Source organism: Platichthys flesus, chromosome 5, assembly GCF_949316205.1.
Source record: "Platichthys flesus chromosome 5, fPlaFle2.1, whole genome shotgun sequence".
Taxonomy (NCBI): domain Eukaryota; kingdom Metazoa; phylum Chordata; class Actinopteri; order Pleuronectiformes; family Pleuronectidae; genus Platichthys; species Platichthys flesus.
Window position 1 is genome coordinate 22,840,650 of NC_084949.1, and position 26,908 is coordinate 22,867,557.

A 26,908-nucleotide genomic window follows, 5' to 3' on the forward strand; every position below is an offset into this window, starting at 1 on the left:
GAATAATAAGCACCCACCTGTGATGAAGTAGTTCACTTGTTTATTGACGTCCTCAGAATCGTCATCCGTGGTGCTGAGGATGGCGATCACGCCGCCGGGGGGGTCGTCCTCACTCACGGTGCCTTTGTAGATCCCTGCGGTGAATCGAGGCGCGTTGTCGTTCACATCGGCGACTGTTACCTCCACCGTGGTGCCGGTGGTGTGTTGGACCTTATCCCCCTGGTCTGTGGCCAGGACGGCAACTGCGTATTTGTTCGTCTTTTCGCGGTCGAGCTCTTTCAGCGTGGTCAGCCATCCGGTTTCACTGTTCACAGCAAACAGCTCAGAGATGTCCTGCGAGTTCTGCTTGGGGTCGAGGCTGTAGACGACATGGCCGTTGGTTCCGGAGTCGAGGTCGGTGGCTTTGACCTGGATCACTTGAGTCCCGCTTGGAAGGTTCTCCACCACGACAGCCTCGTAAGGGTCCGACTCGAAGGCGGGCTTGTTATCATTCAGGTCTTTCACTTGGATGTTGATGATTACCGATGCAACTATCTCGTAGTTCTCGTGTTTGGTCTGAGCGAGCAAAGCCAGCTGGTACCATTTGGTCGTCTCGTGGTCCAGGCTCTTCTGAAGTTTTAGGGCTCCACTGTCTCTGTCAACAACAAACACCTCGTCTTCGTTGCTCTCGGGAGTGTTTCCCTTCACGAGGCTGTAGACGACCTGTTGCTCGCTCGCTGCCTGGATCACATCGATCTCCGAGCCGATGGGAAGGTCTTCAGCGATCGTGTAGCGGTAATGGGGTTCAGCAAATTTGGGAATTGGGGTCTCTGGTGTGACGATCTTGATGTAAACCTGCACAAGTGAATGTTTGGATGGACTCCCTGTGTCCTTTGCCCTCACAAAGAATGCGTAAAGTTCATTCTCAAGCCCGATGAGACTCTCTTTGGTTACGATGACTCCAGAGGTCAGGTGGATTTCAAAATTCTCCTCCACATTCTCGACATCTGCCTCGATTGAATACTGAATGTCAGCATTGTTTCCCTCATCCATGTCTGAGGCAGCAATTTTTATCACCGAGGTTCCCCTTGGAACATCTGATGCAATGGTGGCTTTGTACTCGGCTGCTCTGAACTGTGGGGCATTGTCATTGACATCTGTGAGAATGACATTGACGACACAAAACCCAACTTTTCCACCGCCGTCTTTAGCCACGAGAGAAATGGGAATTACTTTCTCAACTGCAGTCTCACGGTCGAGGCTCTCTAGACTGAAAATCTCTCCGTTGTCATTGATGGCAAACTTGTCTTTGGCAAAGTCGTTGACGATCTGGTACGTTATTTGCCCGTAAATGCCGTCATCGTCATCTGTTGCCTTCGCCTCTGCTACCAAGGTGCCAGCGGGGGAGTTTTCAACAAGCTCTACTACATAGTCAGCCTGCAGGAAGGTGGGGTTGTGGAAGTTGGCACCGATAACCGTGACCACGACGAGGCACGAGCTTCTGAACACGCCGTCAGACACTGATATGTTCAGGTCGTAAAGAGGCTGCATGTGAGGCCTCCGGTGGTTGGAGATGACGATGGCGCCCGTGCGCTTGTCTATTGCAAAGTTCTGCTCTTCATTCCCAGATAAGATTGAGAATTCCAAATTATTGGAGTCCGAGCTGTCGGCATCAGACGCTTGGACTTGGGTGATGAAGTGTCCACGTGGGGCCAATTCGCTGATGGTGGTTTTGTAAGTGGGTTCTGTGAAGGTGGGAGCATTGTCATTTAGGTCCATGACGTCTATGGTCACGACCACATCACTGGAGAGCGCTGGAACACCTCCGTCCACCACCCGCACTCGCAACTTGTGCTGCGGGATTTCCTCACAATCAAGCATTTGAGCTATTGTGATTGTTCCTGTGTCACGATCGATGGTGAAATAATCTGAGCTTTTCCCCCTCTCCTCCACCAACTGAAAGAACACTTCTTGGTTATGGCCAGTGTCTGAATCTTTGGCGTCAACTTGCAAAACTGAGGTCCCGATGACGGAGGCCTCCGAAACATTGCCGTAATAGGACTTTGACAGGAACACAGGGGCATTATCATTCACGTCTTCCAGTATGATATCAACAAACACCTCTGACTGTGCTCCAGTCAGAGAGTCTGTAGCTCTGACATTTAACTTATAAGCAGGATGTGTCTCAAAGTCCAGTGGCTGAATCACGTGAATAACACCTGTGTTGAAATCGATGGAGAACTGTTTGAAAGGATCTCCTTCAGCGATGGTGTACACGATACGAGGACTCTCTGAATCGTTGGCCTGTACATGGAGCACCGGTGTGTGTAGCTGAATGTTTTCAGGGATTTCGATGCTGTAGAAAGGCTTCTCAAATATAGGCATTGCTTTGTTCACCACGGTTATTGGCACATCTACTTCAGCTGAAAGCACTGTCTCTCCATTGTCTTTTGCCGTGACAACAATAACAAAGTCTTTGTTGAGTGACTCTTGGTCAAATTTGCTTTTGAGGGAAATTTCACCGGAGGAGCTAATTTGAAAGTGCTCCTGATGCTCCTTCAGGAAGTAACTGACTTCTGCATTTGAACCCATGTCCTTGTCCACAGCTGTGACCTGTCTGATGACCTGACCGACCTCTGCGTCCATCTGAACAAGGGCATGATAAGGAAGGTTCACAAACATGGGTTTGTTGTCATTGACGTCCTCCACTGTCACCGTTACGACAACATGAGCCCCATCTTCAGATTGGTCCTCTCTGGTGACCTCAACGATGATGATAAACGTGTCCTGGGCCTCGCGGTCGAATGGAATTCCAGTGGTTGAGATTACTCCAGACGTGCGGCTGATTACAAACCTGCTGTCTGGGTTCAGAATTTTAAAGAACAGGGGCTGATTCACCTGGTTCCCCACAACGGCAATGACCGCGAGAGTTTTCTTCTCACGTGAGTTTTCTGGAACAAAGGCGTTGTAGGACTCCCTGGTGAACGTCAGCTTGCTCTCCTTGTTTTCTTTCACATTTATTTTTACCGTTGCAACAGTGGCAAATCTACCATCCGACACTCTGACCTTTAATTCATACCGGCTCCTCAAATGCGTGACATTCTGAATAGAGATTATGCTTGTGACTGGGTCGATCCTAAATTTATCCCCGATATTACCCTCAGAGATGGAGAAGAGAAGTTTTGAGTAGGGCCCGGAGTCTGAGTCTGTCGCGTTGATTTTAATGACTTCCACCCCTTTGTATGTTGGCACTATGACCGTGGTCTCATACACCTCTTGGCTGAAAACTGGTGAGCAGTCGTTAACATCGATGACCTCAATGGTCACATTGGCCGCCGTCTCTGCAAACAGGCGTGGCATACCCAGATCATGGACCTGGACTGTGAAGTGGAAAATCCTCCTCTGTTCATAATCCAGAGCTGTTGTGCTCCTGATGGCTCCGGTGCTCGAGTCGATGGCAAAATAGTTGTGAGCATATGGTTCGACGATTTGATAGATGAGCATGGCGTTCTGGTCGCAGTCGGCATCAGAGGCGCGGATGACGAAAGGAGTGTTTTGGTGGGTGAGGACGACGCTGTTGACGGGAGCCGACTCGCTGATCACGCCTTTGAATTCCCTCTGGCGGAAGATTGGAGCATTGTCATTCTCGTCCTTTAGATGAATCTGAAGTGTTGTGTTGCTGCCGATTCCTGCCATGTTGGTGCCCTGAATGATGAGACTGTACTGAGAGGTGGTTTCGTAATCTAGAGCCCCCTGGGTCACAACCACTCCAGAGTTGGGGTTTATGTTGAAGACGTTGTTGATGTTGCCGGCTTTTATTTGATAGAAGATGGACGACTGGCTGATGGCTGAGACCAAGCTCACAAACCGTCCCGGATGAGCGGATTCACTGATCTCTGCAGAGAACTCCTTCTCCGTGAATCTGGGAGCTGCATTATCAGAAACTGTGACCAGAATATGTACGGTGGCTGTAGCTGACAGGGGAGGTAATCCATTATCAGACGCCTTAACAGTCAGTTCAAACTGGGTCTGGCTGCGGCGATCGAGCTCTTTGGCGACTGTGATTGTTCCAAGAACAGGGTCGATGGCCAAGGAATTTGCAACATTTCCTGTGAGATGGAGAAGACAAAAGAATAAATTGTTTAGGAAAAGAGAAAATAATGCATTAAAAACAAACAACTTTATTTTCTGATTTGTACCAGGAAGTTGTTTTTGATGAGCAAGCTACTGTTCAATTAGATTAAGTCATCTAACCCATTTTGAGTATGTATGCATTCAAAACAAAACTTTCTTGTTCTCATATAACTGCTTACTGTAGCAGAATAGCATTGTGGGAAATTCTGAGGGGGGGGGGGGGGGGGGGGGGGGGCTGATCTGCTCATCTCCCACGCATTTGAAGAACCTCTACACAAAGTCTTCAATATTCTCCACGTCTTTGTAAAATATTCCATTCATGATGGAGAAGGAGTGGGCAGCGGGACTCAACATGACTCATGCATTTTTTATGAGCTGATTTCATTTGCATCATTTTTACAATGAAAGCTTTCTGCTGTGGGAGAAAAGTTTGGAACCAGTGGCTCAGCGGAGCGGAACAGCGACTTCGTGTTTATGTACCTGATTCGATGCTGTAGACGATCTCTGCGTTGTGGCCCTTGTCTTTGTCGAGAGCCGAGACCTGAAGTACCGCCGAGCCGACGGCCGCGGACTCGAACACGCGACCGGTGTAAGGCGCGCCTATAAACCAGGGTGCATTGTCATTGGAGTCCTCCACATTGACGATCACACGCACGAGGTTCCTCTTTACTGGGATGTCCTGGTCTCGAACCTAGAGGAAGAAAAACAGAAGGAGTGTGAGAGCCCTAAACCTCAAAGCAACAAATTATTCATATTTGAGAACACGTAGAAAGAAAACAAACTTAATTTCATTGATGTTCCATTATCACATGAAGCAAACATTTGCATTAAACCACATGGAGGAACTAACCAGACTATTGTGAAACAGTTCTCATTGATTCCTACCATGACAGTAAGGATGTGATGATGCATCGTCTCGTGGTCCAGGGGCTCAGCGGTGTACAGAGTCCCCGTTCCAGGGTCGAGTCTGAACTTCCTCAGGCTGAATGGATCGGTGCTGCTCAGGAGCGTAAAGGTTAGTTTATTCTTCTCGTCTCTGTCGGTGGCGCTGATCTGCATGACCTCGCTCCCCGTGGGTGTGTCTTCAGGGACGTTCACGAAGTACGTCTCCTGTGAGAACTGAGGCCGGTGGTTGTTGGTGTCAATGACACGGATGAGCACCTACAGGAGAATAAAACCATACATTTTTTAGAATATTTTTAGGACTATTATCCGAGCCATTAAATCCTTAAAATCCTTTATCATTAAAAGCATAGAGAGGGTAATTGCACAGCAGTGATACCCAACCTGGGTTAAGTTCCTGTAAGGTTTAGGGTTAATTTGACATGAATTACATACTCTAACCCAATAATTACCAGAATCATAGTGTGGGAGTTTAGATCTACTGAGATATTTTTCCAGTAAATGAAAAGTAGAAACCAAAACACTAAAAAACATGTTACTGCACGTTTCATCTTGTTTCCGTCTCTCATTCCCTTTTGTCTTCATGCAGAAATTATAATTTTTCAAGACTCTTCTTCTACACAACTGTATTCAAGTTCAATGTATACGATGTCAGATACAATATTTTAACTGAGTGACAATGCATCTAGGTACAGGCGATTCAAAATAGAGTTTATGTGTGATCCATAAAATAAGTGTAAACTGTGGAACCAGAAATATGATAACACGTCTACAAGTAACTTTTTAGGATGGATACATGTTTCAGTGAAATAGTCCAACAACTCTTCAGACTCAACTCTACAATAGGAAGTTCTTCTTCTTGCTTGGAGCAGCACAAAGTGCCCTGCTCCTCTCCCCATGCACACAACAAAGAATTGAACATCCCCAAACTGTAAAATTCCACTGGGAGCATGTTTTATCAACACCAGCCATTCGTCTACTGGACTTCCGACAGAGGATTATGGAGAGCTGCTGGAATGCCATCTCTGCTTCCCAGACCAGCGAGGGGCTTCTACCGTTGCCAAACATGGGGAACAAAGGGATCAGCCCAGATTAGACACCTGCATACCAGACACCAGGGGGTGATGTCCCACAAGGAAACGGCCAAAGCCGAGCTATTTGGTGCAGGACGAGTGAGGGGGACTGTGGTCACAAAAGCTCTGACCAGTTAACAGCTCGATAGGACCAGGATTTGTCAGATCTCCGGTCAACACAGCAACCCGCTGTTGGTTTTTGTCATAATACTGTTCATTGAGCACCGTGAGCCTATATCAGAGACAAATATAGACTCAACCTGACAGGACTGATAACATTTACAATCTGCCGTGTGCTGTGATGCTGGCAATGCTGCTGAGGCTCACAGATGTCTTCTTGCAGGGGGAGCGCGGGGCTGCATGCTGTCTGTCAAACTGGCTGTTTGCCACACAAGTCATGTGTCACGAGCGACCCGTGTCACGCTGCTAATCAGGACGTGTAATGTAAAATAAATACGCTTTTCTAATGAGACATTAACCCTGAGTCGGGCCTCGGGTTCCCGTTGCACCCTCAGAAGTCCTGACAATCCATCTTACCCCATGCATGTCCTCTCATGTCACTCTAGACATCATATATCACCAGATCCCCGCCGTATCACAATCCCCATTTTACACACGCAGATGCACATGCATGCACCCAAACACACAGGCTCATAAAATATGCTCTACCCCACATGCATTCACACAAAGAAAGCTGTCCAGTGTGTCTCAATCTGCCCAGTGTCAGATAACGGGTCTCGTGAATAGCAGCTAAGGTGGCAGGGGCTGATAGTGCTGTCCAGAAGCAGAGAGCAATGGAACCTGGTCAGATTATCCACATTTACTCCAAACAGTAGTATTTCAGAGAGTTTTGAAAGCTCACACACAAGGCTATTCAGCCCCCATCCCCCACGTGCACAGAAACTTGCCTTTCCTTTTGCAAGGAAGCTCTAAAACACTTCAAAAGAACTTTGCCCCTGAACATCACAAAGCAGCATGATACAGCCCGACTAGCAGAAAAGCTGGTGGAGAAGAAGACTCTGTCGTCTTTGTATAAGGCTTCCTCTGGGAACGCTGAGGAGGGAATGAGATTGGGACCGAGACACAGACGTGACAGATGGAGGTACTGAAGAAAAAAAAAACTGACTAAGAAATTGAAGTGACAGTGAGACCAAAAGGAAGCAAAGGGAGACGGTCAAATTTAGCAGACAAAGGTTTTAACACACAAACTCAAATACATGTGTGGTTGAGAATAAAATGCACATAAAAATAATCCAGGAGGTCCAGGAGAAATAAAATACAACAGTGAGCTTTGATACCGACGGCAAGAAAACGTGTGAGTGAGTGAGGTGAACGTTCGACTCAGACATAAAGAGAGTCTTTGTAATGTGGGCTGAGATAACATGAGAAACAGGAGAGTGGGAACAGATTGTGAGCTGAACAGCTTGAAGTACTTCTGAACGGCCAAGGGAGGATGTCATATAGGTGGAGATTGAGGAGGAGGAGGAGGAGGAGGGGGGGGGGGGGTGGAGGGAGTCTGGGCTGCATGATGAGGCTGCCTTGTTGGCAGAGCTCCTAGCTATGAGGTGCCCGGGCTGGAATGCGGCACCCCTCGTCTGCATCAGCTGATCCTTCAGAGACGCCTTCGTAGGAGTTTCAGCGGCCAAATGGAAAGCACACAACAGAATGGCCGACTGTTTTCCACGGACCTCCCACAGAACGGGGTCTCTCAGACTGATGTCGCCACTGGAGTCACAGGAAAGCAGGACTTAAAGGACCAGCCTGCAGGATGTAGGGGGCTCTATTCTTTCAAGTTTATGTTTTCATTAGTGCAAAACTGTTGCGTTTTCTTTAGGAGTGGGTTCCTCTTTCATGGGGCCCGCCATAGTGCAGTAGCCCGGAACAGACGTTTGCTCTGTAGAGTGCTTACACATTTCTACGTTATCTGGCCACCATATGTTTAAACTCCATGCTTGGGTCAGGGCAGGCTTGTTTAGTTGGTTGCAATCTGTAAACCCACCTCTAGATGGCACTACATCATACACACAGACACCTTTAAAAATAATAAAAAAAATGTCACCTTTGAGTTTTTCATTGGAAAATAAAAGATGTTTAAGTTCAAAAGAGAACAGTAGCAGCTGGAAAGAGGCCGACCTATATATACCTTTTCTTAATTCAAGCTCTATATATTTGCCTATATTTGTGTTTTCTGTTCGTGGTTGAGTTGTACAATCTGAAACTCCACTTACATTTCTGTTTTATAAGGGTTTGATAATGATATCGTAGCAATCACTGCCACATAATCTTAAATATATACATCGGCTAATATACAAGTATCTAAAAACGTTCACTCCCTAATATCAGAATCAGTATCTGCCTCCATATCAGTGAGGCTCTACTTCTGAATAAGGAAAAAGTGTTTGTGTGGTATCGCGGACACGCCACACGGGAGCTCTCATTGTCCTCCTTGTCCTCCTGTGTCGTGCGTAGGAGAGGAAGCCTCCCTGCCAGGTGGCAGATTCTGGGCAAAGGCAGGGCACTGGCACCGGACTTTCCACCGTGTTCCCAAAACAGGATTAACACAGCCCAGTACCCACAGAGGTCCAGTGCTCTTGTTTGCGCTTTATTCTACCCAAACATAATAATGATCATCTCTGCATGCCTGGCCAATAAATGTGGAGACTTTTGAAAAGCAGAGAGGGAGAAATCAGAAAGAAAGACAAAGAAAGATAAACAAATAAAAAAGAAAGAAATCCACACTCTAAGGAGGGAGAAAATAGGCCAGCCGGCATCAAAAGAATAGACGAGTCCAACGCTGAGCTTTCACGAGGTGCGCTGTGTGCGTGTGATCAGGGAGATCTCATTTGCAGTGTAGCTCCGGAGGACTTGTCTTAAAAGGTAAACAACACACTGTCCACAAAGAACAAGAAATCCAAACTGAATAATAATCAATAACGGTCTCTGGTTTCCAATTAAATTCTCTTTTCGCTTTTTTTACAGGCACAGAAATGAGGAGAGGTGATTACTCAACACAATCTATACTTTGACATATTACTCTACAGATAATATTTCAAATTCAAAATGACTTACTCTCGTTTTATAGCTTTACCTTAAAAAAATAAATCAATACACAAGATTTTCAAAAACCTTATCGGCTACATGCCACCAGAACACATGTGCACTTCCAATTAAGTGGCGTGTTTACAGTTTGTTAACCCCCCCGCTAACAGAGCAAATGCTGACAATGCCCAACAATGTTATTGAATAAACAAATTGGTAGCCAAAACAATCAGACGGGCTTTCCTGAGACAAGTCGCAGCAAACTGAATTCTGAGCAGTCAGGACAGTTAAGGTTTTCATAAACACACGTGTAGGCCAACAAACCTGGCTCAGTGTCAGATAAACCAAAAAGGGAGGTTATACGACAAATGAAAAACCTCTGAGGCCAACACAAGTTATGGTTTTTCACCAATCTCTTTTCATGGAAGATAATTTGCGATAACAATAACTGTTCAGGGACGTATTAATGACGAGCCAACCAAATTTGGGGTAATTGCTCTAAACTCTGCTAGTGCTCTGTGCTTCTTTTCAGTCACCTATTGGACTCTCGGCATGTCCCGGCCAGCTGGCCTACATCACTAAATGTGGTTTATGGAGCATACAAATTCAGTAAATCCCTTCCCTCGACAGAAAGCAGCTGACCCACGGTGGTCAGCTGGGTATATAATATCTCACACTCGAGCACTCATCTGCGAGAGAGCCTATCAGTCACAGCACTAATAATAACTACCAAAAAACATGCACATTCAATGTCTGCGGGCGGCGAGAAAGACTTGAGTGTTGCCGGCGATAAGCTGTGGATTCTTTGACCCACTTCTCGTGTGAACTCAAGGTCCAACGGAACAGTGAGGGCCTGTAGACCGGGAGTTCATAAAGCCGATCATACAGGAGTTCTACCAGTTGTCGTTACACTTTCATTTGAGAATCCGACAGATAGAAATATGGGTCTGAAAATCCACTCCAGAGAATCAACATTAATTTAAGGTTCGGGAGGTTGCCTTATCGAAAACGAATCCCAGGTGGATGAACACCTACTTCTCCGACGCAGTCTTTAAGATTTCCGTCAAATTAAAATGTCATGTCATCAGTGTTTGGGATAACGAATTCAAAGTTTTTTGTCCATGAAGCAGAATGAAAATAACACAAGTCATGCAGAAAGAATGAAAGTAAACAAACCTAAATTAAGGTGATTCAGTATTTATTTATGTAAAAGACTGAATAAAATCATTGCCTGTAATGTGAAAGGCTTGCTGGTACAGCCGGTCCCACTGAGAACCAAGCCCCACTGAGAATTAACCTTTGAATGTGATTAATTTGACTTAGAATGTCACTGCATGCAGCATCGCTGAGGGGCTTTCAAACTGTCTGTAGCCGGGGGGCTGCAGAGGAGAGAGAGAGAGGTAGAAACACGTGTAGGTTTGCTGTTTTTAAGATTCTGCACTAAACTAAAGGTCTCGCTGCTGCTGCTGCCGCCGCGGATGAGCTGTGAAATGCCAGCGAAGGCGCCGCTTCCATGCAAGGCTCAGTGGAGCACAGCAGCCAGATGATGAAAGGCTTTATTCATACGGAGTGACAACAAATAGATTCCTTTCCAGCTACAGTTCTCTGAAGCTCCCCTTTGAGGACAAAGGACAAAACATTTTGAATGCTGTCATCTGATATGACCCAAACTACCATGTACAAGTGTTCCAAAATCGTATGGACAGGGCATGAACGTGTGAACAAAGCCCAGAAGACGATCTGTGCCCGTGAAAGCTTCTTTCTTTTTTTTTAATGGCACTACAGCTGGGGAGCGAGAAGCACATGCAAGTAGGATTCAATTTGAATATAAATATATTTAAATGAAGTTGTCAGTGTACCATACATTTCTTTAGTAGGTTTCCATTTTGTTTATAAACGATGTGGAAGACGAACATCCTGAATAACAGCCTTGTTCAGGGCATTTGGATCCATAATCTCTCTGCATTAGTTATTTTTTTTAGGTTTTTGGAAGTAATTTTTAATCTTCATCAAAATGGCTCACAGAGGATCACAGGGTTCACGGCACTCAAAGCTTCTCATTCTCTTCTGCACTAAGGTTACAGTCGTTCTGCCGTTCAGCTGATCTTGGCTCCTGCAGTGTGCCATTTGCCACCGGTGTAATGTCTTTAGTTATTCAGGGTCCATTCAGAAACGACAGAGACAATCTGTTCCTCTCAGAGAAAAGTAGGTTCACAGGTTCAGCGAGAGACACAGCGGAGGGTTGCAGAGGGGAGGGGGGGGCTCAAGAATGCACACTTTGAATAAAAGAAAAAAAAAGGGAAAGGGCCAGACGGCACCATCATCAAAGCAGGCTTCTGCATCAGGAATGAGACAATGGAAGATTCCTGGAGCTCAACATGCTGGACTGAGATGGTAGTGAAAAACGACCGGGTGGAACCAACTAATGCTAACATGGAAATTTGACATTTGTTTCTGCTTTATTTCTTCAAGGGTGTGTGCTCACTTTCTTTCTTATGATCCCACTTTCATGTCTGTATGAATCTACAGTCGGGATATGACGGGGTAAGTTCAGCATGAAGACTTTATCCTGGATGAAAAATCAGCCTAACGACCCAGAAGTCTTTGCACCAGGCTGAAAATAATCCTGCACTTAACCCGAGTAAAATCACTACATGACATTTTAGCACTTTGGTTTTTGTACAGTTTTAACAAGAAGATATAGTTTGTTTATAAGTGATCTGATGTGGATTAAACTACATCGGGACAGAGCCTTTTTATTAAATAGAATCTCACAGCGAAAGCAAATGAGCATATAGATTCATCAAATCAAATCAACTTTCTCTTTTTCTGATAATCTTATAAGCCAAAATAAAACATACAAAGTTGTGTTAAAACACAACTGTGTCCCACCCAACAGACAGCACCGGACAAACAAGTAAAGTATAACCATGTCATGTCCGTGCCCTTTCTGTCAGGGCAGCATTATGAAATTAGCAGTCAGGTCATGAAGATCTCGACCATCTTTCCAGACCAGCCGAGAGCAACGACAGCTTCGATTCACAAAACCCATAGACAAACAAACGGGACGGTTTGGAACGCCGCTTCACTCGTTACCCGTCCATTTCCCCCTGTTATTTGTCCCACAGAGGAAAAAACAGAACAATGACAACTGCCTCATCAGCTTCCAACCATTTCATTAGTGTTTCAATTACCTGGGTGCTGACAGTTCGTGTCCCATCTGTGGCTTCCACCGTCAGGTTGTAATTTGATTTCTGCTCGGCGTCCAGGGTCCGTGCTACGATCAAGGTTCCACTGGCCTTGCCCACGTCAAAGCGGCTGTCATAATTACCACCTGTGGAATCGTTTTTTTTTTTTTTTAATAACAAACAAGGAAGGATAAAAGATTATTGACAAATCATGGCTGAGCTGTGCTCACGTACAAACACGACTGGATACGAATGACTGGGATGGACACAGACATCAATTTGCTTCTGTGCTCTGCTAACGAAACAGATATTACAAAGAGCTATTTATACAACCCTGACAGTAGATGAATGAACATGCATGAATGCAAAGTGGAGAATGTGTTACGGCACAATATGAACTGAATGAAGCTTTTCTAAAATCTCAAGGATAAACCGTACGGGAGTGGATATTAACTGGAGCTCTAATTCACATGAGGTGAAGGAGCGGAGGTTTTCTCCTGGCACTCGTGAATCAGGTTGATCTGCATCGGGTCACAGGTTTTAAAGGGGAACAATGTGGCACAACAATGTGGTACAACATCAATGCGGTGACACAACACAATCCAACCACAGCCAACAGACAATGTAGGTTGATCTCATAACACAGCACAGCCTATTAGGAGATTCCCCAGCAGCTACCTTCTGCTGTACAGTTGTGGTCGCAAGCCATCTGAAGGATGTAAAACATCTCAGAGTCCTCTATGCCGTCTTGAAAAAAATCCAACCAAACAGAACATTCCAGAGAAAAGAGGAAAAAGCGGAAGCAACGCAAGGAGAGAGAGAGAGAAGAAGAAGAGAAGAGAAAAAAAAGAGACGTGTCAGTCAGACATTGATTAGAGGGACGACAGGAGGGAAGAAGAGAGGAGTCAGTTTAAGTTTTCTCATGCACATAGAAACTAAAAGAGCTAAAAGAAATACATTCAAGAGAGGAAGAATTAAGTTTTTACACTTTGTGAGAAAATATACTGTCTCGAAATGACCTCGCACCTGAGAGTTGTGATTTGTGTTACAGTTGTGTTAACAGTAAAACTGGCAAAAAATGTTTAATGTCTTCCATTTTGTTTGGGTTTAGGCGAATTAAGAACTTGCAATTAAAATTAAACCTGAGAGCATTCTATATATTTAACCATGTGATTTGAAGGTATCCAAACCAAATGGAAATCTGGTTCCAAAAGGGAGAAGCTCATTACTGCTCCTCTGCTAATGAAGTTGGGTTTCCCCCTATTCTCCATTACAATTGGATTTTACAATGCATAGAAATATATTTGTGTTCTAAATCCTTTTTTTTACTTGACATGTTGAGCAGCCATTTCACACACAAAGCTCTATGTTAGTTTTTAAGTGCACTTAAGAGTTTCTCTGTCTAATGAGAAATTTTCCTACGACAGAGCGTTTACACAGTGCACATGCGTACACACACAGTGATGCGTGGGGGGGGGGCAGTACCTGTGATCTCGAACCACACGGGAACATCAGAGGATTCCGTGGCCACGACGCCAACCATGTGCGCCACGGGGTCGCTCTCCATCACGGAGAAGGTGAAGGGGGACTCCTCAAAGACCAGGGGAGCCGCGTCGGCCGACACCACCGGTTTCGGGATCCACTCGATGTGCAGGCGACAAGTGGAGGATTTCTGAGGGCGGCCATTGTCGACAGCTTTAATCTGAGAGAGAGAGAGAGAGAGGGGCAGAGAATGAAAGTGTTACACAGCGTTACGCAACTTTCCGGTTGACAATGAGTTCCTGCACAGCTCGCTAGCCGATCCTCTGCCTGGATCTTCTCAGAAGTAAACACACTGGAAAGTTTAGTTGTGCGGGTTGATGGTTAATGCTTGCAAGTACAATGCAACAATGGACCATATTAAAGCTAAAGCCCACTGGAGGCACAAATAGAGGCACTGATTAGTGGCACAAATCCACAGAACGGGCTGTGTTTAAATCGTAAAAGCATTTCCGTTCCCTGAGCCGGCCACATGGCAAGAAAACCTTGTATTCAGGAGAACAAAACACCTTTTGTAATGCAGTTCTTTTGTGAGCCCACCTTTTGTCAGGACTTCAATTACAGTAAACTGTGGGGAAAGAGAGAGAAAGACAGAGCTGTGTCTTGGAGCAGCACTAGACACAACTTGTAGAAGTCTGGATCTGGATGGATTCACTTCAGGTATCACTGCGGTTTTCACAGCCAACTGAAATAACTAAACTCTGAGTAACATCCCAGTGGAAGTTTGACAGGACATTGATTTTCACACATATAACACGACAAGTGTTATCCAAAGATTCTCTTCAAACTAGAATCACTGCATCACGGATGTTTGCCTCCATCAACTGGTGGTGTTGCAGTTTCCATTCATGTCTATTTAGAATAGTGTAGTTAAGCTGCTTTCAGACATGCACTGGAAAGTTTCTGAAAAGTTTCCAGAGAGGCTGTTTGTTGTTGGCTTCTGCCCCAACATTTTAATTTGAAGCTAGATGCAAACAACTTCCTTCACCAATTAGCTTTTTGTCTCTCATACACAGATTTTTTTTACAACTGTATTTCAAGAATAAAAGCAAAAAAACAAAGAGAGATAGAAAGGATGGGAGGGTGGGGGAGTGTAATAAACAAGCATCTGTTGTTTAGTTTTACTGCTCAGTGAGAAACGACCAGGCCGGCGACAGGATTCAGGATGGGGCTTGGATACTCACGGTGAGGATGTCGTATTCTCCGGCAGAGGAGAACTTCTTGGAAGACACCAGGCCGGTCTTTGGCTCAATAAAGAACTTCCCGTGCTCGTCCCCTTCCTCGATGCTGTAGGAGATTTCCGCGTTCGGCCCCTCATCGCGGTCTGAGGCGATGACCCGATACACCGGGTCCCTCTTCGTGTTCCTCTCCCTCTCCGGCCTCTCCCGCTCAGGAAGCTGGATCTTGTAGATCTTCTCCAGGAACTGCGGCCGGTTGTCGTTCTCGTCAAGGACTCGGACGATGACGCGGACCGTGGTGGACCTAGCGGGAACTCCCTGGTCGGTGATGGTGACCTGGGAGGAGAGATTAGAAGTTTCAAAACAGAGATAGATATAACCCTCAGGCGCTTGGGAGTGAAACAACTTGAACAGTATATTCAAAATACATAATAATATCACCTATTGATGGATATTACTTCTATTTCTCGCCTACAGATACAATACAGTAAAAACTCCCCTGAATAGTTCTGATGTTTGAGTTATGGAATAGGAGGCCGTGAATATAGCCAGAAAGATCACTACACATTCAACATTATATAAAAACTACCCTGGGAACTTGTACAGATCAAGACGCCTCATTAGAAATTCATCGTTCCAAAGCCTAAAATGAATCAAAGAAAAGAGGCAAAAGGGGGGAAGCGTGTTTTTTTCCCCTTCATCATCATCCTTTCATTCCTCTTCTTGCTCAGCAAGTTAACTTTCAGACAAAATTAAAGGCACTTCCCTTTGAGAGTTGCTGTCTGGGGGTCTTCTCAAATACACACACTACTTAACAAAACAAACACACACCACTAACAGTCGGATATTCAGCACTGCTACCGGAGACTTGCTGTTGTCTTTATATTTTTAGGCTAATAACCTGAAGTCTGAAGTTCTCATTTAGTCAAACATTTAATCAAAAAGTGCTCAAACAGGAGAGTTCACACACTAAAACGCATTGAAGTCGTAAAGAAGGGACTTCTTTTTATCAGAACTACAAGTCTCTGAGTCTTATCAGGCAAATTCTCCAGCATTAAAAAAAAAAAAAAAGATTAATCGGATTTTAAGAACAGAATTTTCAGCCAATGAGAAAGAGGGAGCATGCAGGACTTTAATAACAGAGATTTGAGTCCCCTGGTTGTTGGATTGTTCAGTTCAAACCGCTTCCATCTGGTTGGATGTGAGCTTTCAATCTCCCATGTCACGGTTTTATTAGGCCACATGATAATAATAATTTCATAAAGCAATTTTATGCATAAAAGTGCCTTTTTCTGGAGAACAAGAATCTGGTGATTTGGAAGCGACTTGAGGCACAATAACAAAATCAGGAAGTATTTGTTTCAGTGTCAACTTAATTCACTATTATTCAACAATGAGCTTTTTATAGAGTGAGTATTGTTTGTTTCTTTTTCCAATAACGACACTAAATCGATACTTTAAAAAAATGGTACGGCCAGAAGCGACACTTTATCTTAGAAAAGAAGGAAGAACTAAAACTGCTTTGAAATTGCTAGAGCAAAAAATTGGAAGGTGAAACTTAACATTTTAACCGCAAACAGTTTAAACTATATTTAACGCAACTATACAAATATAAAAAAGTGGAAAACTCAAAGACCAGAACAAAAACCTAAACCATTTAAAACAGTTTCACTTCTTTCACGTGAAATACCAGTTAGCTTTAGCATTTTGTCGATGTGTACTGAAGTTTAAGGAAGCTACTAGATTGAGGTGTAATGTTAACAAGGCAAATGCAGCGATGTGTATGTTCCATGTTAGAACAGAAACTATTTCAGTTCAAAGTCACTGTATTAAGGAGTCGGACTCTGCGCTGCGATTTGGCTCAGACGGTCCCGTAGGTACTGGCCGTGTCTGATTCGGTACCAAACCCTACTTATCCAAGAGATGAGAGTAAATGTTAAATATTATATCTGTAACTGCAGCAAATGAAAACCCTCCGTTGCCCCAGAGGAGATACAGCCTCTAGTCGGAGCGCTCAGATTAACAAGATTTGTTTCACTTGAAAACATTCCTCATCTGAAAATTTGTTTTCCTGTGATCACGATAACAGTACGTTATATAAATATATAAATGGCTGATACATGAACCACCCACCAGAGATAATTCTTTTTAATTAGCTGCACCACTTCATCCAGTTCTCTCCTGCTGCACTGCCTCTGCCGCAGTCTGACAAACCAGCAGAAGAAGTGACTTTGCCCTGCTAATAAACATCAGGTCTTTCTGCCCTCGACCAAACACCAGTGGCTTCTTTCTTTTTCAAATCCCAGAAGGGACCCGGTATAAAAAGGGACAGTGTCGCACAACTGCATCATTCATGAAGCCTTAATTTAAGTTCTTGACATCAAAAAGTTACTGGCGGCGGGGGCTGACGCTTTGAGATCCGCGCCTCGACTCAACCCTCCGCTGTGTTTTCGGACATTTCACTGCACAGTCTGAGGAGTTTAATCAAAAGCAAAGAGCCACACGCCGACCTACACAAACACAATGCTCGCACAGTCCCCTAGAAAAGGTTGTGTGCCTTGCGCAGCGCCGCAGTCATTTAAAACCATCTGCTAAGTGCTTCACCAGGAACAGTCAGGAGTCCGGGGCCAGGCACACACCATTTGGTGCCATCGTCTCAATTACTCAAATAATGTGTTTTTGTGTGTTTCTCACAGTGTGTGCAGCTGTCTGTGCGACTCACATGAGCAGAATTAATTAAACGGGGATGACAAGGAGCCCGACTGTGAATGTGTCTCTCAGGGAGGATTTGTTGGTTCCCACCCTGAGCTTTGTAATGAGGATTTTCTGCTTCGTAATGAACATTTTCACAGTTTAGGTTTTTTAAAGCCAAATATATAGTATTTAGGTTTAAAGCCTGATATTATGCATTGAATATAAATATACACTGAAAAGGAAAAAACTATAACGTAAAAAGAAACAACCTTGTGCTAGCAGGTTACAGTCACAACTGCTGTGTGGGCGAGCGAGTGTGCACTATATCTCCCGAGCTATCCATCACTATATGCCTCTCTTGGGAACACATTTCATCAGGAGCCTTTGTTTGATAATTAGGGAAACTGCACAAAAGGCAGACATTTGCACGGGGGGGGGGGGGGGGTGTCTCTTTGCACAAGGACAGAACGGCTGTGGAGCTGCAAACTGAGACAGAACACAGCTCCTCAATCTTTTAGCTTTTAGCTTCATCTGATTCAACCAGGTGTAGGTAACATGGTTTTAATGCATTCAGGTATAATACAAATGAACTGGGAAGCAGGATAAATTGTTTATGGTTTTGTAAGTTAGAGGTGAAGCGTTTATTGTTTTGCAGTTATAAGCTGTGGTGCAACTTTTAGACTCTTTATTGAAACATGGATTCCACGTAAGTTTTCGTATTGCAGCCGTGAGGTGACTCGTGCCAATAAGTCAATCGCCCCCGGGCTCTGAAACTTGTGATGCAGATTTGTACTTGTTTTTTCCCGTTCGCTGATCAATCTGTAAAAGAGGACAGGATGGGTTCTCATAACTTCGTCAAACACAGGCCCGGGCGAGCGACCTGTCTGGGCTGTGTCCTTGCTTCTTGCCAACTGTATTTAACAACAGGCTCCAGACAACAGATGTGAACGGCACCATTCACCTCTGCGTCTCCGTGATAATGTGTTCTCCACAGTCCCTGGCTTGAATGCATGTCCTGGCATGTCCCACTTTTTGCTATTTACCCCACCCCCTCCTCCTCCTTCCTGGGACGGAGGCCTCTCATCCTGCCGCGAGAGCCCACACAGACCACCAGGAGCAGCTTTGCCTTTTTCTCAAATTCCCCCGCTGCCTTTTCTGCCTTTAGCTCTCTCTCTCTCCATTCCACACACAGGCACACGACGGACGACCAACCCCCACCCGTCCCGTCATAAAAGCCTGAAATCCCCCCCCCCCCCACGCTCCCTCCACCTCCTCCTGGCATTTGGTGCAAACAATGCTGACACAGCCCCCACCCTAATTGCTCCACATGTTCCACATGGCCCCACATGTTTCATTTCTTCTCCTACAACAAGCCAGCACAAAAACCTTCCGACGCCAGCTCGGACCTCGATTTGATTTGCTCAGCCAGCCCCTGGTCGACTCACAATAGGCATGGGCACGCACACGTTTTCTTCTGAGTCATGATTATCCTGTAATTTGCTGCAGTGAGGATACGCTGAGGTGTGGGGAGCTCTAAACTCTCAGGTTAGGGGTCTGTCCTGCTTTATGAACGTGCAGCCCAATAAAGCACTTCCTGCTGGATCCCGTTGAACAAGTGACCAACTTCTCAAGTTGCCACAGCTCCACGTGCCTCTTCAGGCTGAGCTCCCCCGGCTACTCTCCCTCTATTCCACACAAAAATGCTATTAACTCTAAATTATCCTCCAATTCATATTTTAAATTAAGCGCAAATGTGCAAGTGAAACTTTTAATTTGTTATTTTTCCTGGAAAATTGCATTTCTTTGTGAATTACAGTATCTGATTAATGGTTGTGGGCTCTAGTAGGAAACACTACAAAGGAAAGAGAGTGTATTAGGGTGAAGAGAATAGGGGGTGTTGAATGTGGCGTGACATTAAAGTGTAACAGAGTTTGAGCCGAGCGTCTAATGTGGTTATTTTAATGTCTGTCTGGAGGCTTTTTTGTCAAATGAGACAAATGAACAAACATTCATGAAGCGAGCGGAGGTGGGAGTGTTTTCCTCTCTTTCTCAGGACACCACGACTTTGCATCAGACACTAATTCCAACCCAGTAATTCAACAGCTTTCAGCCACATGTTGGAAGTAGCAATTCTGCGTCTGCAGCAAACCGCTGGATGGGGGGAGCTCTGTCGTTTGCATGGGAACCTTCTCCTGACCCTGTCATCCAACAGTCTTCACAAAGTCAACAGGCAGTAGACTCTTTCCTCGGAGATTTGTTTCTCAATTTGAATTCATCAGCTAAATATTTCCCTCCAAGAATCCACTCTTATTCGTCCCTATCATTTACTCAGTCCTGTAATTAAATCAGATCAGTCCCGGGCATGAAATCCAACACTGCTCCAGCACCATATGCACCAGCGTTTAACCCAGTGTTCACTGAATTGTGTAACTTCTAACAGTAATTAAAAGGCGTCCAATCTGCTGCCTGTCAGCACCGGAAACACGATTAAAACACCTTGTTATGAGTCTCGAGTTATGCGGTGAGAGGGAGGGAAGCATCAGAGAGAACAGAGCAATTAAACCCCACAAGTTTAGACATTGACCTGTGGGTTTCCTGTCCCGGCTTGCTCCATCCAAGAGACGGAACAGTGGGACAGAACAAAGGAACAGTCACCGGGCTCTGCCGCGCGCCTCCCACCTCTCCCACCTTCCCCCCTCCTACCCAGGCCGGAAATCAGTACAAGGAGAAATTATCCACGAAAAGGACACTTACACAAGAAGACTCGTCTTTGTCGGCAACGTGTGGAACTCAGCCAAAGCCAAGTAAAATCGAAACACTGAGAAGTTGACCTTATAGGTTTCTGATCAATAAGATACTAATTCATTTTCACAGATGTTAAGATTCACAATTATGTTTATTCTCCTGTGGACGTGAGAATCAGTGAAATAACGAAACTCACCTCAAGAATGTGCTCGTCTTGTTGTTCCCTGTCCAGTTTCCTCGACGTGGTTGAGACCAGACCTGTTGGCGACAAACCATGAGAATAATTAACGAGACAGTCGTAAAATTGAAGTGATATAAAGCAGCAGTCGAGTGATATCAGATTCATATCGCTTTGTTTTATAGGAGCGATCATAAAAGCTCAATCATAACAATAAATGATGCATCAATTCATTCAAGCCACACCAAATTACACAGACACCCAAAGATAGCGTTCACCTAAATATGACAGATTTTTATCTTTATTATTTACGATATTCACAATAAGCACAAAATATTTCCCTTGATCTGCCGCCTGATTCGGATCCACACCAACATTTTACTGGTTTGTCCCAGACCCAGACCACATCCTTCCACCAAGTTTTCCTGGTGATCCGTCCAGTAGTTTTTACATGGTTTAAAGTAATAAGCAATACAAAAACTAATACAGTTTAAACTATAACCACTTTGATGCTATAACTCAGGCCATTGTAGCTCAAATAAAACAGGCAGCAAAAACAAAGCTACTCTTCTTTTCAAGAACAAAAACCAAAGAGACATTTTCAGCAAACACTGACTTCACTTTAAAAAAGGGAGGAGAAACAACATGTCATTAATAAAAAAACCCTTTCGAGAGAAATCCCCCCACTCACTGTTGGGTGACATAAACTGAGCCCTGCTGGTTATCTCATCAGTCACCCATGAGTTAAGACTCTGCAGCTGGGGGGGGAGGTGCCGTCCCCATGGGGGCCTTCCCTGCTTTCAGTCAATCCCGTTGCCAGACAGACCCACCACACTGCCTGACATATGTGAAATATCACAAAGGTCTGCAAATAGTGCCCAAACAGCAGCACGGCCCTGACACCCTGCTTTTAGTTCTTCCACAAGCTGACTAAACAGACCAGCCGGTCAGAAACCGCCCCGCAGTCCGCAAAGCTCCTTTTACACCAGGAGGAAAGGAAAACCAAAGGAAAGATCCCGCCGCTAGCTGGAGAGTTTCAAGGGCCTTTTTTAAGCTCTATCATTCATTTAAAGAAAAAAAAAGGACTCACTGATGTTGGGTTAAATCAGTCTAACAGAGTTTACTTTGATAAGCCGGGCTGCAAACGGAAAAAAAAACGAAAAAGAAAGAAAGAACTCTAAAAACACAACAAGCTGGAGTTCCTGACTAATTTGAATCAAAGTCACAAACAAGGGGAAGAGAAGAAGATATTGCGACGGAGCTACACTATACGCAGCGTTCTGTTCTCACTCCCAGAGTAATTGCAACTTTGCAGAGACGCCGAGTGAGGACGTGCCAGCTTCCACCGCATCGGAGCCGGCGGCCTGCCACACTGCGCCTGATTAGCATAAAGCAAAGGATTTCCGAAAACCCAAACCAATCAATGGCACATATGCTTGCATCGAGAATAGCAGGCCACAACTTACATGTACTGAAATAGGCGTCCCTCAGCACTGCAATTGTGGCGCATAAGTAGAGCACTTTTGCTCTGCTGTTTTTTTTTATCGCATCCTACCGAGGCTTTATTTAATCTTTGCAGTGAGCTGCAAAGACCTACTAATATTTGAAAATCGAAAAATAAAAGAGCACAAAACATTTCCTGTGACATGTGTTTGTTGCTCTGCTTGCCTAACATGCCAGGTCTATTGATGGGCAACAAATGAAATGTTAATTCAGATTTGTCCCTCAGTGGGAGCTGTGTTATGTAGAGTTAGAGTAACACAAAGAAAAAACCTGCCTCCAGCCCATTTCCCAGCACTGTTGCACGCACCTCATCACTTAGACCTCCAACAACAAATTAAATTCATTCTAGCTGCAGGAATTCCTCTTTGCATGTTACATGACGTCCGCTGGAAAGTTAGCGGGGGAATCAGCATGGGTGACATGAGTGAGCGGGCTGTTCATTATCCCCATCAAAGGTAATAGTTCTGCTGTGTCACATCATAATAGACCACGCTGACTAATTATTCATGTGCTTAAGCAGGAGCTGATGGACGATAATGTTTTCCAGCTCCCCTGCGCGTTAGGTAACTCTCCTCACCGCGCATGTATTATACAGCAGAATGCAGACGACGACATTAACCATAGCGGGTGTCTGATTTATAATTCCTCTGCAAATCAGCTGCCTAATCAAAGCTCGGCTGGGTTTAATAACATATACACAGCTCGCAATGTAAACAGCACCGTCTCCGTGCAGCAGAGGAATCGCATTACAGATAAAAATCACAAAACAGCTGGCCTTAATCCCAATGCCACTCCGGAGAATAGAGATGTGGTCTGAGCTCTGCCTTGTATGGAAGGGCGTCTTTTGCAAACATCATTTGCACATTGATATTTGAGAGTGAGTGTGCACGAGCATGTTCAACGCATCTCGGCTCAGGTGTCGTCTTTCTCTGTTTCTAGGTTCAAGAGCTTAGTCGTCACAACGGAATTCGTCGAATGTCGTCCTCAGATCACATTGTAAAGATTAAAAAAAGGAAATATACAAGTTTAACTATAAGCAACTTTATAGCCATATGTGAATATAAACAAAAGCAGTCTTCAATAACGTGGATGCACATCTTTGTTTTATTGATTTCTCAACTTCCAGTCGTAAAAAGGGGAAGTCTAGTTTCTATTTCTTTAAAAAAAAAAAAAAAAGCCAGGTAAAGTTAAACTGAAAACTTTTGTGGTTAACTTGTTGAACTGTGAAAAAAGGCCAAACAGTTCCTAGCAACCCTCCGGTGGAGAACAGGCTCCGATTTCATGAACTGTTCCCCGCTGCAATTTCAGTGACCAGGGTGATACAATCGGGAAAGATGTGCGGTATAGACTCCTTCCAGAAACTGTTGTGCCTTTGGCGGGGTGCTGACCTTCTCACACCAGGGTGGCGCTGAGTCCTGCCGACATGTGTTCTGAATACACACATCTCTAATGCAGCAGGCAATCCTGTCATATAACGAGTAACCTGATTTTAATCCTTCAGTCTCTCTCAGGTTCCTGTTTCCAGTCCGGTGTTTCACAATAGGCGAACTGAATAGTGCCAGGATGTTAACTAATCAGTTATTTCATGGTCCATTAGTTGTCTCTACCGAGGATGTTGTGTTTTTCCCCCGACCGTTGGTTTATCAAAAACTACTGCACTGATTTCCATGAAACTTGGAGGGAGAATGGGACGTGGGCCAATGAAGAACCAATTTTTCCGCTTTCTTTAATATTGTGAGTTTGTGCACTCTGCGACAATTTCCCAGAGAATAATTCATGAATTCTTGAGGAAGAAGAATCACACAGTTAAGGGGACTGATATCCAGGAGTGTGTGCAATTTTGTGCAGAACCAAAAATAAATCCGGATCTGGCAGTTTTAGCTGTGGTTTCATAAGGGGACTGGCTCTGGCAGTGGTGTGCGCTCTACTTTAACTTCCCTCCTTATTTCCCTCGCATTTACCTCTAATAAAACTACGGTAGACACTCAAAGTGGTTGCTGATTAAACTGATCATTTCAACCACGAGGTTATTTAAATTCTGCAACAGTCAGCTAAATAGTTTGGGTCATGGCCACGCTTGTGTTTTTGTCTAAACCACAAGCTCAGTTTCAGTTCTCTCTCTGGATCTCTCTCTCTTCTCCATCTTTAACTTTTAAATATTTGAGAATTTGTTATATGGCGCATGAAACAAGCATCTGCCTCAAGATGTAAACACGTCTGAGAAGGAAACATCTGAAACACAAAAATAAGTTGCACTGACTGTCGATGAGCTTTGGGTTATTTTTGATCCACGAGACATGTTGTGGATTAAACTGCTTTTGTTTGCTTGTGTTCCATTTCTGTCCGAGGCGCTGCCGGCTCACTGCCAGATCTCTGACCACAGGACTTGCCTCCCTCTCTAATATCCTGGCACTGGAGCTACTCTTAGAGAAGTGACTTGTTTACCAAAAAAAAAAGAAAAATCCAAACTTGCAAAGAACTAAAAATCTATTTAAACTCATCCTGCTCGGCTTCTTGCTCACCAGGAACGGTCTTCACTGGCATTAGCGTTCAGGACGATAAATGGTGCATACCTCTCTATCTCTACCCTAAACGCTAACTATGTGTAAAATGATTGGTTGGTGAGCCAGAGCTTCGCCAGTGAAGTCTGCACTTCCAACCCACAGCTCTTGTCACAACACACACATACACACACACACAGAGAAGCCATGCTTAGGCGTGGGCCGTGCTGGGCCGACAGTAATTATAGCCATGCTGTTTTGAGAGGGGGAGAAAAACAACAGCAAAGCAGCAGTGGCACTCTCGAGCATGTCCTTGAGCTCTACAACCGCTGCTCCAAAATGGAGGCCTGGGGGGGAGTTAAGAAGTCTAGGACATTGTTGGGGCTTATTCATACCCAGGCTTTTTGCCGCTGTGATTAGCCGTCTAGAGAGCGGTACACAAATTTATGTGACACACATTTAGCTGTGACTCCAGACTATCGGGAATGCTCCGGGTGTCCACAGCGGTTGGACTTTGCCGTGCAGTTTCTGAAGACCTTGAGGGACGACAGCAGGCCATGAAAATTCATTATTTAGAACTTGGCATTTCTCTGGAGCGACGAGAATGTGGAACATGGGCTGCAACATTTCTTATTCCAAAAAAATCTCATGTTCAAGCCCTGACAACTACAGCAATATTCTCAGCTTCATTACGATTTCAGCGTTTGTTGCTTTGGCCTGAGACAAAACTGTGAACAGAGGCTGTTTTCACTGCTCGCGGTGCCATCGACACTGTCATATGCAAACTGTGGTCCTCCAAAATCCAAAGGACTGTGGGATTTCTTAGGGATTAGCACTTCAAAGTTGCTTTCTTTGTAACGGCCTTCAAAATACAGCTCTGCACCAGATCCTGGTCGTTCCCATTTACTAATATTCCAATGAACATCAGGTTCAGTCACCTCAAAAACCTTGAATTTGACAGATGCAACAAAGAGAGGCCGTGTAAGCCAATGCAAACACTCTCGCACAATCTGAAGTCCTTTGTAAAAAAAATGAGTAAAAAGGCACCGGGGGGGGGGGGGGGGGGGGGGGGGGGGGATTGTGTTTACACTGGGATTGAGATGTCTCACCACTGCAAGGATTATTTGTAATCTGAAAAGACAACGACGTCATGGAAGGATCGGGGCTACAGGGGAGTCGGGTTCCCGAGTGCTCGTGAAAGTAAATGTTATGTGGTGTTGTGTGAATGGAAGGGCTGTTTGGAAGCTGGTGGTAGTTCTGATTAATATGTTTATGAAGTGTATGTTATATACACATACAATCCTGGAGTTCCACAAGATTGACATGACAGATTTATCAATACAATTTTAGCGTGTGGCTGGACTGTTTGCTTATAGTACATTTTACTTGAATTTTCTCTTCTCACTCATAGAAATTCAAAATATTAAATTTGGCATCTGTCAAATTCACAGATATGTACAACTAGCTAAGTCCCATTGCTGTCTTCTCTTTTGACTTCATTTGCAGGTTAGACTCCTCCCCCTCTGATAATCAAACGTTTTTAAGAGATTAATTAAGCGCGCCTGGAAAAGGAATATAATTAATACAAAAAGTTGAAGTAGAACTCATATGCATAAGCTGAATTTTTGTGTTGTTATAAAGTCCTTTGGTTAATGTTTTTATGGCGCAGCTTCGTCTGTTCATAAAGTACCGAATGGAAACTGTTTACAGCTCTTCTTTAGTTCAATAAAACAATGTACAACCCTAAGAATACAACGCTAGCGGGGGGGGGGGGGATAAATGGTGCAGTAGAGAAAACAGAGAAGATCGGACTTGTGTTATGTCATCACTAAGTCACTAAGCTTCTAGAATCCAATATTTCAGAACGACGACCTCCTGATAAGACCAGACTTGTACATGGTATTTGTCCAGACGAATGGGGCTAGTGCCAACAACCTACTCAGGACTACATTGAAGGATTGTGCCCTTTAATTTTGCACAAGCAGCAGCTTACAGTCCGTACATACAATACAATAGACCACATCTAAAGTGGTTGCTTGTATGCTTCACTTGAGTGGAGGAGATCATCCTAAATGGCATTTTGTCATGCACCAACAGGATTGCCTTGGTCCATTTAACAGAGGGGGGGTCTTAAGAGCAGTTCCTCGCTCTTCGACTCTTGGATGAACGTTTTAAGTGATAAGACGTACAAATTAAAACACCGAACATTGTAACTGCGCTGTGTGGTGATAGCTTAACGTTTGTAAAACATTTT

At 44.6% G+C, this 26,908-nt stretch overlaps 1 protein-coding gene across 4 annotated transcripts in view; it reads right to left on the minus strand.

Annotated features, from left to right (window-relative positions):
• Nucleotides 1-26,908, minus strand: part of fat1a (FAT atypical cadherin 1a) — a 73,094-nt gene that overhangs the window by 23,737 nt on the left and 22,449 nt on the right. For 3 of the 4 annotated variants that reach the window (XR_009920776.1, XM_062388751.1, XM_062388750.1), the window contains exons 4-10: nucleotides 20,669-20,730; nucleotides 15,040-15,369; nucleotides 13,802-14,018; nucleotides 12,323-12,462; nucleotides 4,999-5,274; nucleotides 4,594-4,804; nucleotides 18-4,088 (exon numbers count right to left, since the gene is read on the minus strand). Coding sequence is in view for 3 of the 4 variants with exons in the window: in XM_062388751.1 (XP_062244735.1) it covers nucleotides 18-4,088; nucleotides 4,594-4,804; nucleotides 4,999-5,274; nucleotides 12,323-12,462; nucleotides 13,802-14,018; nucleotides 15,040-15,369; nucleotides 20,669-20,730 (5,307 nt within the window). In the remaining variant the exon portion in view is untranslated. Of the gene's footprint in view, nucleotides 1-17; nucleotides 4,089-4,593; nucleotides 4,805-4,998; nucleotides 5,275-12,322; nucleotides 12,463-12,994; nucleotides 13,064-13,801; nucleotides 14,019-15,039; nucleotides 15,370-20,668; nucleotides 20,731-26,908 lie in introns of all 4 variants that reach the window. The other variant, XM_062388752.1, reaches the window with a different exon arrangement.